The sequence below is a fragment of the Capricornis sumatraensis genome, chromosome 12 (assembly GCF_032405125.1).
Source record: "Capricornis sumatraensis isolate serow.1 chromosome 12, serow.2, whole genome shotgun sequence".
In the NCBI taxonomy this organism is placed as follows: Eukaryota; Metazoa; Chordata; class Mammalia; order Artiodactyla; family Bovidae; genus Capricornis; species Capricornis sumatraensis.
In genome coordinates, this window is record NC_091080.1 from 80,170,401 (window position 1) to 80,184,048 (window position 13,648).

The following is a 13,648-nucleotide window of genomic DNA, read 5'->3' on the forward strand; positions in this document are numbered from 1 at the left end:
TTATCTATTTTATATATGCTTCCTTGGTGGCTCAGATGAGAAGGAATCCGGCTGCAATGCAGAAGACCTGGGTTAGATCCCTGGGATAGGAAGAATCCCTAGAGAAGGAGATGGCAACCCACTTCGATATTCTTGCCTGGAGAATCCCATGGACAGAGGAGCTTAGTGGGCAACAGTTCATGGGGCCACAGAGTCAGACACAAATATAGTAGTTTATATATGTCAATTCCAGTCTCCCAATTGTCCCTTCTTCCCTTATCCCCTGGTAACCATAAGTTCATTTTCTACATCTGTAACTCTGTTTCTGTTTGGTAGGTAAGTTCATTTGTACTGTTTTTTAAAGATTCTATGTATAAGTGATACCATATGATATTTGTCTTAGTCTGCAAGTGGCTTTCTCTGGCAGTTGGGATGCACTCTCTTTTATCAGACTGCTTGTATTAGCACAGAGGCAACAGAAAATTGTTGCTGGGGCACAGATTCCCCCTTAATCAGCCGGCAGGTAATCAAGAGCTTTGTAGTGGTCAAGAGTCATGTGGGCCAGAGGGTCCAGTAAGATTTTGTCATTCTAAGGTTTGAACTGGGTTCTCTACTTACCCAGGCCAGTCTCTGACTTTTTTTTTTTTTATGGTTATGGGATTATAAATTATTTCTCATTCTAGGCACATCAGGGATCCTACAAGGGAGACAACTGCTATTACCAGTCCAGCTCCCCTCCTGACTAGATGAATGGCCCCTTTGATTCACAGGTTGTGCGAGTGTAATTAAAATCTGAATGTAACCTTGATCTGGGTGTGAACCACCTATAGCCCAGTGTCCCCTGGTAGTTTTCTTGGAGACAGTTGATGGCCCAACATGGGTGGCCCTTGCCACAGGGGCCTTGAGGAATAAACATCCCTCAGGGGTGCACACACTGTCTTTGGGTTTCCTTGAGTCAAGTTTAGGCTCACAGTGGTGCCCTTCCATCCAGGGTACTTGCACATGGCCAGACCCCTCCATGTTTGGCATTATCCTGTTCCCACAGCCGTTAAACATGATAATTATCTGGAGTTAGCCATGCCTGTAGGTGGAAGGCTCATAGTGAACAGTTGGTTGAACTCCCAGAAAACAGGGATTTGACTAACACATACGCCTTTGCAGGGGTGTGGTGGCAGTGGGCAACCTTGATGTCCCCGGGCAGAAGCCTGGGCATGGAGGAATTCAACCAGAGTTTGGTGATGCTATCAGCTGTTAGTGGAGTTCCCTGAAAGTCTGGTGGGCTGTATTTATTCCCCGACTGAGGCTGATGGTGACAGATCCAACAGTCAGCAAAATTCCAGCCCTTTTGGATGTTTGAGTGTTACTTTTTAAAATAAATGAATCTGCCAGGGAGTGATACCAAGGAGGACCATAAGAAGAATCAACTGTGCATTTTAGCTGGGAAGGTGTTACTTATCTTGAGGTTGTCTTCAAAAGATCAGGGTCAGAAAGAGGCTCACATGAGCATTCTGGCTGAGGGGAGTCTGACAGGACTGTAAGGAGTTCAGGGTCCAGAGCCTGTTAGATTCAGGGTTTTGTGTCCATAAGATAATTGCCTGTAAAAATTCCTCTCTGTTGACAGCTGATCTAAGGAGATCTTGACAACAGGGTTGAAGCTGCTTTGAATATGACTGGTGCTCAGACACTTTAGTTGTATCCGACTCTTTGCAACCCCATGGACTCCCCTGTCCATGGGATTTTCCAGGCATGAATACTGGAGTGGGTTGCTGTTTCCTTCTCCAGGGGATCTTCCTAACCCAGGGATCAAACCAGCATCTCTTACATCTCCTGCGTTAACAGACGGGTTCTTTACTAATAGTGCCACGTAGGTATCCTTGAATCTGATACAGTTCAGAAGATTTAAGTCCTCAGTAATACAGGAACATATCTGCAGCCTTACCCACAATGGCCATTCAGCTCTATTCTGCTTGCCTGAAACACCGTTACTTTATTTTCATTTCTAGATATATTTTTTCCTTAATAATTGAAGCAGATGTACAATGTATGTTCAGTAGGCCACAAACAGCCTGCTTTTAAGTTATGCCATGTATAAGCCAGCATGACTTTCCTATACCTAGAATGGATGTGTGTAAGCACATGTCTAAATTCCCCCATATCTTTATATGTTTAAATTGTAGACTTCTTTTTTTTTAACAATGTCCATGAATGTAGGTTTCTAATTAGAGATGTGTGATTTGGATATATGTCACTCTCCTTTTAATGTTTAACAGGTGGCTAAACCCCTTGTTTAAAATCGGTCACAAACGGAAATTAGAACCAGATGACATGTATTCAGTGCTTCCAGAAGATCGCTCCCAGCGCCTTGGAGAAGAGCTGCAAGGGTGAGCACAGACGTCAGAGAGAAGGGAGGAAGAGTGAGAATTTCCACGTGGGGCTAAAGGTTTGGGGGAGGCTTTGCCTTCCTCTGGGTTCTCCTAAGCCTCCTCACCTGACACTACACACTCACCCCCTTAGGCTGACCCTAGGCTTAGCCCACTTTAGAGGCTGGGGGAGCGCGTGTTCCCTGTGCATTTGTGGACGTGGAGGGAGCCCGCAGCCACGGCCCTGGAGGCCGAGCTCTGTCTCGGAGGTGGGGTCCCTGGAGGAGGGAGTCTGCCCTCCTGAGCTGCTCATGACCTGTGAGTCCAGCAAAGCTTGACAGGAACTTGTTTCCAGAATCTGGAACTTTTCCCTCAAGGCCTGTTTCTCTGGTGCTTCAGGGTCTGCACCGCTCATCTTTCAGGAGCCTGTGAGCAAGCCGGCATCTATTGCGCGGCCGCAGAGCGCCTGTAGTGCGGGCTCCTCTCCCACTCCGCCCCGCCCCCTTTCCCCTTTGGTGCACTCCGCCCCGCCCCCTTTCCCCTTTGGTGCACTCCGCCCCGCCCCCTTTCCCCTTTGGTGCACTCCGCCCCGCCCCCTTTCCCCTTTGGTGGACACGTGGCTCTTCACTGCGCTCTCTTTCTCATCGCAGGCACTGGGATCAGGAAGTGAAGAGAGCCCAGAAGATCGCACGGGAGCCTTCCTTAATGAAAGCGATCATAAAGTGTTACTGGAAATCCTTTGTAGTTTGGGGAATGTTTACATTTCTTGAGGTAAAAGATTTTCATACTGTGCATTGATTTTTGGTGTATGTATCTCAGTACTGAGGTGGACGGGATGAGTGGGAGAGAGGCCAGTAGTCTAAGGTCTGAGGATAAACCCTCATGGAAACATGAATAGAGCTCAGAGGTTGTATTTATCTTTAGAATGGCAAATACTGGACTTCAGGGGTACTATTCTTCTTTTAACTGATTAAAGAGTGTTGTGGAAGGATGGCTTTGAAATAAAAGACATTTTATATTATGGTAGAAAGTTCCTGGTGGTCAGTATAAACGCTGTTTGATCTTTGACCAAAAGAAGATTCCAGCAACCTCAGGCAATATGTGCCCTGTGATTTAGAGGAGGGTAATTTGAACCCGAGCCCAGAATAATGTACATTTTATGGCGCTTTGTTATAATTTAACAAGGTAAAAATTGTTGCCTTGACCAGGTCACATCTGATAAATGCTTTTCTAAGAAGATACCATCGCTGCTCCTCTTCCAGGGGAGCAGAACCCAGGGCCCTGCATCTGGACTGTAGCCACCCAGAACTCCTAAGAGCACACCTTGGCCCAGGCTGTCCCCTTCCCTGTGGGCTGGGATGAGCAAAGTCCCCATAGGGAGGAGCTCCAGCTTCACCGTGAATTCTCTGGATCCTCAATGCTGCTTTCTTTCCCTGGTTGTGGGAGCAGATTGCTGGTTGAAGGGGTAGTCCTGATAGCCTGGCATTGGCAGAGGGTGTAGGAGGGAATATGCAGGGCAAACCAGAGGCAGAAAGCTGTGAGGTCAGTGAGCTCCATGACCCTGAAGATCCTGGGTCGAGATCCCCCAGAGGACAGTGCCAGCAGCCCCCTGTCCTGGCTGAGCCTGCTGGAGGTCTGCTGCAGACCCCACTGGGGGGCTCGTGCTCCTATGGTCCCTTAGAGCTGCCTTAGGGACACAGGCGGCCTGTGAGCATGTGAGGGCAGGAGGGATGGAAGATGCAGGTGCTGTGAAAGGGGTGGAGAAGGTGGAGAAGGTGTGAGCTGTCCTCAGTCCATTGTGTTGGGGCTGAGGTGGGTGGGCCAGGTGGTTACAGGTGGGCGGCGTGGCTCTTGTTTAAAGGCTGTGCTGGACTGAGGGCACTGCAGGCAGTGGGCAGCTGGGCAGGTGAAGTCCACCCTACACAACTGGAAAGACAGAGAATCTGTCAGCTCCCAGGTGACTGGATGGTCCTGGAGGATAGAGTTCTCACTGATGTCAGAAGAGGATTGGCCGTTGTGCCAGAGGGTGGGACAGGTGTGTGGGGCAGGGTGCTGCCTTTGACAGGGCACTGACCACCTCGGTACTGCAGTGTCTTGTGAAGGACATGGTGGGAGAGGGAGCAGGAGCCGATCAGGCTGCCCCAGCCCTTCTTTGTCCCCATGTGAGCTGTCCAGTCATGGAATTTCCACATAGTCATAATAAGTCTCTGTTTGAAATACCAGGTGTCAAGCTGGTGTGGCCTGTTTGTGCAGGATTTCCTGACCTCACACAGCAGATCTCTCATGAATTTTGCTTATCAGGAAACCCTGGGGCCTCGGTGTCTGCCTGTGGCTCATGCCACGTGCCTGGTTGGATGAGTGGCCTCCGGGTTTAATGTTGGATCATATCCTGGAGCAGGTCTTTCTCTGCTGTCCCTGGTTCTCTAGTTTCTCTTTGGTACCAGATGTTACAGAGTCTTAAAATCAGGGGGGTTCAAAGCATAGCCCATGTGGCTGGGTTTGAACTGAGCTGCTGGTTTTTCTTGCTGTCCTGGGCTGTTGGCTCCTTGGCTAGGGTCACTAAGCCTTGGATGGATCCCATCCTAATATGAGTCCTGGATCTTGGCTGTGGCAGCTCATGGGAGAAGCAGACATAGAGGGAGAGGCCACAGGATCTGGGGTTCTTCCTGAGAGGGAATCCTCCCCACTGTGGTGCTGGGAGTGTTGATTTCACAGTTGTCCAGCCCCAGTAATACTTCCTGCAGGGGATCCCAGAAGGCCAGGCCTGGGGCTGCATAAAGTGGAACTGGAAGAGCCCTGGGCCCTTTCACGAGGTTGGTCGCTGGGTGGTCATGGCGGAGAAGTGGGGAGTAGAGGATGTAAATTTAGGGGCTCATCTGTGTGGTAGTACTACTAGTACTAGTAGCAGTACTAGTTAGTTAAATAATTGATTTTCTGAAGCAACTTCCCGTGTTGTGATCAGTCTATACTGCTTATTGTTCTTTATATTTTAGATGGTGGAAATCTAAACTCGGCCCAGGACTTTCTAAAACACAAACATGTTTCCTTTTTGATCTATGGCCCTCTTTTAATCCCTCAGATGCACAGAATGCCCCGTGGATCATCCATGATCCCAAGCAGTGTGGTCTTTCCACCCACAGCACGAGTAGGGCCTTCCTTCCAGGTACTCCTGGCGGCACCAGTGGGAGAAAGCAGGGTGGCGCCAGTCCAGAGTGAGGCTTTTAGGGTTTTAGGATTTTAAGATATGAAAACCTCTGTCTTATGAGAAGGGCTTCCCTGATAGCTCAGCTGGTAAGGAATCTGCCTGCAATGAGAGAGACCTGGGTTTGATCGCAGGGTTGGGAACATCCCCTGGACAAGGGAAAGGCTACCCACTCCAGTATTCTGGCCTGGAGAATTCCATGGGCTGTCCTGTGAGAACTGAGGAGTATTTCTTCCTCTCAGAGAAACAAGTAGCAGGCTGTGGGGCACTTGCCAGTCACCCCTAATTGGAACAGAACAGCCGGAGAGCTCCCAGCACCCCTGTCCCATGTGTGCACCTCCATGGGTACTGTGGGTGGAGAGGGCAGGTCCCCACCTGCCCGGGGCCCTCAGGGTGGAGAGGAGGAGCCTGAAGCCTCTGCCTGGGCCTGAGTCACAGAGACCACCTCCCCAGGTCATCAGTGCTTCTCTCTGAGAGGTGAGGTCTCCATTGCTGGTTTGTAAGTGGGGTGACCTCGGAGAGCCAGAGTGGGTTCACCCAGTCCCTTCCCCTGAGAGGGGAGGTGTTGCCGGGAGTTATGCCCTTTTCCCAGGACTCTTAGAAGTAGCCCAGGCTTGTCCGGTCACTTGGCCTTTGTTTGAAGCCACTTTTGCTGATGGTGTCTGGTCCAGTTGGAGGCTGTGGGAAGCCCACGTGTGTGTAAACCTTCACTCTGGAGCTCAGTTAATGGACAGGAAGTAAACAGAATCCTCTGCATCCCACAGTGGGCTTAGTGCCTCAACTCACGGCTGGTTCCCCAAGAGCTGAGTGGTCTTTGCCCAATACTTTCTTCCATGTGTCCCTCACTTTGCTCAACCCAGGAGGCTGAAGAGTGGCTGCTGGTCGCAAAGATACTGTGGGCTGAGAGCAACCACTGAGGACCACACGGCAAGGGAGAGGAGGAGGGGACCTTGAACCAAGCAGAAGTGGACATGCTGTATGCGCCCTGCTAGTCCTTGAGAGCATAGCATTAGTCATTAGCTATTAGGTGTTGGTAATATCCACAGTGATGACCTTGAGTTATAAATTAGGGTTTTATATCAACCTTCTTTTCTTTTTCTAAGCATATGTAAGTTTTTAATGTAAAATTAAAATAATTTTTTAAATTGAAGTATGATTGGCTTACAATGTTATATTAGTTTCTGGTATACATCAGTTCAGTTCAGTTCAGTCGCTCAGTCGTGTCCGACTCTGCGACCCCATGAATTGCAGCACGCCAGGCTTCCCTGTCCATCACCAACTCCTGGAGTTCACTCAAACTCACGTCCATCGAGTCAGTGATGCCATCCAGCCATCTCATCCTTGGTCGTCCCCTTCTCCTCCTGCCCCCAATCCCTCCCAGCATCAGGGTCTTTTCCAATGAGTCAACTCTTTGCATTAGGTAGCCAAAATATTGGAGTTTCAGCTTTAACATCATTCCTTCCAAAGAACACCCAGGACTGATCTCCTTTAGAATGGTCTGATTGGATCTCCTTGCAGTCCAAGGGACTCCCAAGAGTCTTCTCCAACACCACAGTTCAAAAGCATCAATTCTTCAGTGCTCAGCTTTCTTCACAGTCCAACTCTCACATCTATACATGACCACTGGAAAAACCATAGCCTTGACTAGATGGACCTTTGTTGGCAAAGTAATGTCTCTGCTTTTGAATATGCTATCTAGGTTGGTCATAACTTTCCTTCCAAGGAGTAAGCATCTTTTAATTTCATGGCTGCAGTCACCAACTGCAGTGATTTTGGGGCCCCCCAAAAATAAAGTCTCACACTGTTTCCACTATTTCCCCATCTATTTCCCATGAAGTGATAGGACTAGATGCCATGATCTTCATTTTCTGAATGTTGAGCTTTAAGCCAGCTTTTTCACTCTCCACTTTCACTTTCATCAAGAGGCTTTTTAGTTCCTCTTTACTTTCTGCCATAATTAGTGATTTAATATTTTATACACTACATAAGTTTAGTTACCAACTGTCACTTTGCAAAATTATTCCAATATTATTGAATATATTTCCTATGTTGTATAATTCCATGATTTATATATTTTTAAAATTTTTATCTATTTTTTTTGTACCTCCAATTCCCTTTTACTAACTTTATCATTTGGAGTTTGTATCTCTTAAGTTCCCTCAACTATTTTATTTGTTTCCTCCACCCCCCTCAATCCATTTTCTTTATGTAGTCAAGGAAGTTGGAGACTCTTTCTGAAAGATTGCATTCATAATGGTTAAAATTTTGTGAAATCTGGGTAGAAGTTAAACTTTAATTATAGTCTAGAAAATTTGGTTCAGTCGCTCAAGAGTTCTTGTTCCACTGTGGTCGCCTGTGAGGAACAATGAGTTTTCCAAGCCTTGGTGAATCCAGCCTCTGCCATTAAGAACAGAGTAAGTCTCTTTTATCTAATCATAAAAGTGATGAAAAATCCTTGTTTTTTTGGTGGTTTCAGAGCACTCTGTGCTGTTGTAGCTCATTTACGTGTCCCAAGATTCCTCTGAGGGAGGCACGGCTGGTGTTTTCACAGATAAATACTCGGAGGCCCAGGAGGGCACACGATGTGACTGGCAGGTGGCTGACCTGGTCTCTGAGGTGCGGTGTTCTCACTTCTAGACCCGTGTTCTCTGCGTTCTGTTCTCTCCTCCCCCAGCCTCCACTGAGGCTCAGAGCCAAGAGGAACTGTTTTTCTAGCAACAGCTCTGGCTGCTCTGTCACCTGATTTCTATGGTGTGTTTTTTTTTTTTTCTTTTTAATTTCCTATGGATTTTTAAGAACATTTCAAAAATACAAAAATAGAATAGAATTGAAAGGTAACACAATGTGTCACTCCAGAGTAGGGCTCTCTGGCAGAAAGATTGTTGTGAGTTGATTGTGTTTTTCAGAAACAGACACAGGAGAAACTCTGAAGACAGAGTAGAAGTTACTCTTCTGAGGGACATCTACACTGATAAAGGAAGTCTCCATTTGTAAAGGTGTCTCCCTCTCTGTACCAGAAAAAGAAGGGTGGCTCTAAATCACAGCAGAATCCTGTTGAAGGACAGTCTTCAAGAAGGATGAAATCTGCTTGACAAACCCAACCCTACTGTAGTTTAAGCTACTTTTCCTGTTAACCTCTCCTTGGAGCTCCATCACCTTTTCTTTTGTCTTTAGGGGGAGATGGCATTTAAGGTGACGGCCTGGGCTATCTCAGGGAAGTTACTCAGTTCTTCTTGATATTTCGCATGTGTATCAGAAATATACATGTTAATAAACTTCTGTTCTATTTTCCCTTGTTATTCTGTCATTTATTACAGGGATCTTCAGCTAAGAACTCAGAAGGGTAAAGGGAAATAAGCCCCTATGTCACCCTAAGTCAGCTTCAATAATTGCCATAATGAGCAGTCTTGATTCATCTGAAACTCACCCTCACTTCCCAAGATTATTTTAAAGAAGTTCCAAGACAGCAAATCATTTTTATCCATAAATATTTCAGTATGCATCTTTAAAAGATGTGGAATCTCCCCCCGCTAAACATATTTAGCACAAACATTATTTTTTTAGACTTCCCTGGCGTCTCAGACAGTAAAGCGTCTGCCTACAATGCGTGAGACCCAGGTTCAATCCCTGGGTTGGGAAGATTTCTTGGAGAAGAAAATGGCAACCCACTACAGTATTCTTGCCTGGATAATCCCATGGTCAGAGGAACATGGTAGGCTACAGTCCATGGGGTCGCAGAGTTGGACACGACTGAGCGACTTCACTTTCACTTTATTGTTTTTATGCATAAATATTAACTTTAATATCATTAGCTACAGATTCAATGCAACCCCTATCAAGCTACCAGCAGTATTTTTCACAGAACTAGAACAAATAATTTCAAGATTTGTATGGAAATACAAAAATCCTCGAATATCCAAAGCAATCTTGAGAAAGAAGAATGGAACTGGAGGAATCAACTTGCCTGACTTCAGGCTCTACTACAAAGCCACAGTCATCAAGACAGTATGGTACTGGCACAAAGACAGAAATATAGATCAATGGAACAAAATGGAAAGCCCAGAGATAAATCCACACACATATGGACATCTTATCTTTGACAAAGGAGGCAAGACTATACAATGGAGTAAAGACAATCTCTTTAACAAGTGCTGGGAAAACTAGTCAACCACTTGTAAAAAAATGAAACTAGATCACTTTCTAACACCAGACACAAAAATAAACTCAAAATGGATTAAAGATCTAAACTTAAGACCAGAAACTATAAAACTCCTAGAGGAGAACATAGGCAAAACACTCTCTGACATACATCACAGCAGGATCCTCTATGATCCACCTCCCAAAATACTGGAAATAAAAGCAAAAATAAACAAATGGGATCTAATTAAATTTAAAAGCTTCTGCACAACAAAGGAAACTATAAGCAAGGTGAAAAGACAGCCTTCAGAATGGGAGAAAATAATAGCAAATGAAGCAACTGACAAACAACTCATCTCAAAAATATACAAGCAACTCATACAGCTCAATTCCAGAAAAATAAACGACCCAATCAAAAAATGGCCCAAACAACTAAACAGACATTTCTCCAAAGAAGACATACGGATGGCTAACAAACACATGAAAAGATGCTCAGCGTCACTCATTATCAGAGAAATGCAAATCAAAACCACAATGAGGTACCATTTCACACCAGTCAGAATGGCTGCGATCCAAAAGCCTACAAGCAATAAATGCTGGAGAGGGTGTGGAGAAAAGGGAACCCTCTTACACTGTTGGTGGGAATGCTTACTAGTACAGCCACTATGGAGAACAGTGTGGAGATTCCTTTAAAAATTGCAAATAGAACTGCCTTATGACCCAGCAATCCCACTGCTGGGCATACACACCAAGGAAACCAGAACAGAAAGAGACACATGTACCCCAATGTTCATCACAGCACTGTTTATAATAGCCAGGACATGGAAACAACCTAGATGTTCATCAGAAGATGAATGGATAAGAAAGCTGTGGTACCTTTACACAATGGAGTATTACTCAGCTATTAAAAAGAATACATTTGAATCAGTTCTAATGAGATGGATGAAACTGGAGCTGACTATACAGAGTGAAGTAAGCCAGAAAGAAAAACACCAATACAGTATACTAACACATATATATGGAATTTAGAACGATGGTAATGATGACCCTTTATGCAAGACAGCAAAAGAGACAGCTGTGTAGAGCGGACTTTTGGACTCTGAGGGAGAGGGAGAGGGTGGGATGATTTGGGAGAATAGCATTGAAACATGTATACTATCATGTAAGAAACAAATCACCAGTCTATGTTCGATGCAGGAGACTCGGGGCTGGTGCACGGAGATGATCCGGAGGGATGATGTGGGGTGGGAGGTGGGAGGGGGATTCATGTTTGGGAGCTCATGTACACCCGTGGTGGATTCATGTCAATGTATGCCAAAACCAATACAGTATTGTAAAATAACAATAAAAATTAAAAAAATAATAATATCATTAGTATCTAGCCAGCGCTCACAGTTGTCTTTTCCCCTCTGTTGGAAGCAGTATTAAATAAGGTACACTTGGCCGACACAGGTTATACAGATTGCCTTTTTGTTCCCCTCCACCCTGTGCCTCTAGGTTGTTTGTCCGTAGAGATTTCCACAGCCTGGATTTGGCTGATCGCTTCTCCCCCTGTGTCAATTAACTTGTTCCTCTGGCACCTTAGGTTGGTGTTTAGGTCTAGAAGTTTGATATAGCTCATTTGGATTTTCTTCACCCCTTTCATCTATGTAGGAGGTAGGGTTGTATATCTCCCTTATAAGGTACATAACATCTTGTGTGTGTGTGTGTGTGTGTGTGATGTTGGAGCTATTCATGATCCTTGCTCAAGGTCCATTAACTTATTAAGGGTTGCAAAGTGGGGATGTTCTAAGCTCTTTGGTTAATGCTGAACTATAGTGTTTATAGGGAGAGTAGGGGGAAATAATTTTTTTCTGTTTTTAAAACCTGTTTTCAAAATGGAGAATTGTTTCTCCTCTAGTGAGGAGAGGGGATAGTGAGTTTTCATGGTTGTTTGTTTGGTTTGGTTTTGTGAATGTCAGTTTGAGCTCATGGATTTAAGCATTTCTGATTTGCTTCAGTCCATTTCATTTGTTATGCTTGTGGCAACCTTTGGCCATCTTTGTGCAGTGGGAGTATGTTCAGGTTGGGTCCTAAGTCTTTTGCACATACTCTAGAAGTCTTGGCTAGTTTTTTTTTTTTTTTTTAATGTCTTTTTTCATTTGTTTTTTTTGTTTGTTTGTTTCTGGTGTGACAGGATGTCTCTAGTTCATTTTGTACAGCATTTGCTCAGCCCTGGAATCATCCGTTTCTCTAAGCAGCCCTGTCTTCTCTTAGTGTGAAATGGTATTTAAAGACTATAGTCTGGATGCTAGAGGGGCTTCTTGCTCTTGGTTATTGTTTCTTGGCTTTTTTTCATTAGACCAAGTTAGAATACATTTTTAAGGTAAACAAATATGTTCATATGGGTGTTTCCAATCCAAATCAGATACAGGACACTAGTTTTTTACTTCATCTTACTGTGCTTACATCTGTATCTCTTTTCTCCCATCATCTATTCTCTTTGTCCCACGTCTAAGCCCAATTCTCAGTGATATTAACATAATTATTCATTTGTTTTACCTTATAATGTGACTTCTGAAAGCATAATAAGATTTATCGTTTGGTAGTTCATACTGTCTTCAGGTGGGTGTATCATGCAGAGAATGTGTTTTCAAATTGTTTTGTTTAAAACCACTTTTGATAGTTCTTTTCTGTATGGCTCTTTGAGCCAACAGGATGGGTAGATATTTAGGTACTTTTATTTAAATTTACTCTGAAATTTTAGGAGTTGCTTTTTTAAAAATTAGCTTTTTCATAATTATAATTCTGTATAATGTTTTCATGATTCCAAAATCAAGACAAGGCTACTTTTAAAGAAGGCTGATATCCTTGTTAACTCTATTCTAATTCTCCTTCTCCTTTTAGAGATAACTTTCCAGGCTAATTTTGACTAATCTTTTTATTAATGTTTTTTACATATAGTTTTATCTGAAATTTTAGTTTTCCTACTGTGCAGAATGAAAAATTTCAATTTCAATACTATAATCTCAAAACTTGGTTTATAAGGATTTTTCTAGAAGCATGAAATGTGTCATGGGACTCTGGTTAAAACTCTTTGTGATCATTGTAACTCCTTCATAGCAGGTCTGTAGCCATTCCAGGCTCAGATGCCAAAACAGTGCAAGAGTGGAGGTTAGCAGATGCTTACATGGGGTTAGTTTCTGCATCCAGAATCTTCCAGGGAGAAGAATCTTCAGGCTCCACCCTAATCAGTTGAACGTAAACCAGTTTCTGGAGGCTGGACCTTGGGCATCAGAGTGCCCTTATCCCTACCCAGGTGATGCTAAGCTGCAGTCTGGATGAAGACCACTGTGTAAAAGATGAGTGAAGGCTAGGATATCTAGAATGCTGGTGGCTATGATATCCCAGATTCACTGCTTTTTCTCCTTATCTCTGGATTTTTCTCAACTCTACTTTAGAACTCCCCCAGTTCTAAAGATTAACTGCCTGTTCAGTTTTTCCCTATGAGCTCACTCTTTTCTGCCTATATGTTCCACTCAAGTGTTTTTCTTTCTTAGCTTGCTTCTATTTTTGTGTTTTTGTTTCCATGAATGAGATGTGGGGAAATTGGGTGAGAAATGTTTTAAGTACCTTAACTTGTAGGAGAAATTCTATCCACTGCAGAAGTTCTAGTTTCTAACCAAACCTTGCAAGAAGTTATCCTAAGCAGCAAAAGGTGGGACCCAATATCAGGTGCTTTCAGGAAGCTGAATACCAAGGACTCTATCAAGAAATGGCTACCACGAGCTTCCCTGGCAGTCCGGTGGTTAAGACTCCATGCCCCCAATGCAGATATGAGGGTTTTTGATCCCTGGACTGGGAACTAAGATTCTGTATGCCACAGGGTGTGGCCAAAATAAAAAGTCTGCCTCAGAGACTCAGACTCTCAGATAATCCTGAATAATGGATGTTGTGGTATTAAATTCAGCTCTTTTAAAGATCCTTTATG

The 13,648-nt window shown here is 44.3% G+C and overlaps 1 protein-coding gene across 1 annotated transcript in view; it reads left to right on the plus strand.

Annotated features, from left to right (window-relative positions):
* LOC138089048 (ATP-binding cassette sub-family C member 4-like) overlaps window positions 1-13,648 on the plus strand; it is a 159,708-nt gene that overhangs the window by 5,019 nt on the left and 141,041 nt on the right. The window contains exons 2-3 of the mRNA XM_068984371.1: window positions 2,250-2,360; window positions 2,990-3,110. Coding sequence (XP_068840472.1) covers window positions 2,250-2,360; window positions 2,990-3,110 — 232 coding nt within the window. The remainder of the gene's footprint in view (window positions 1-2,249; window positions 2,361-2,989; window positions 3,111-13,648) is intronic.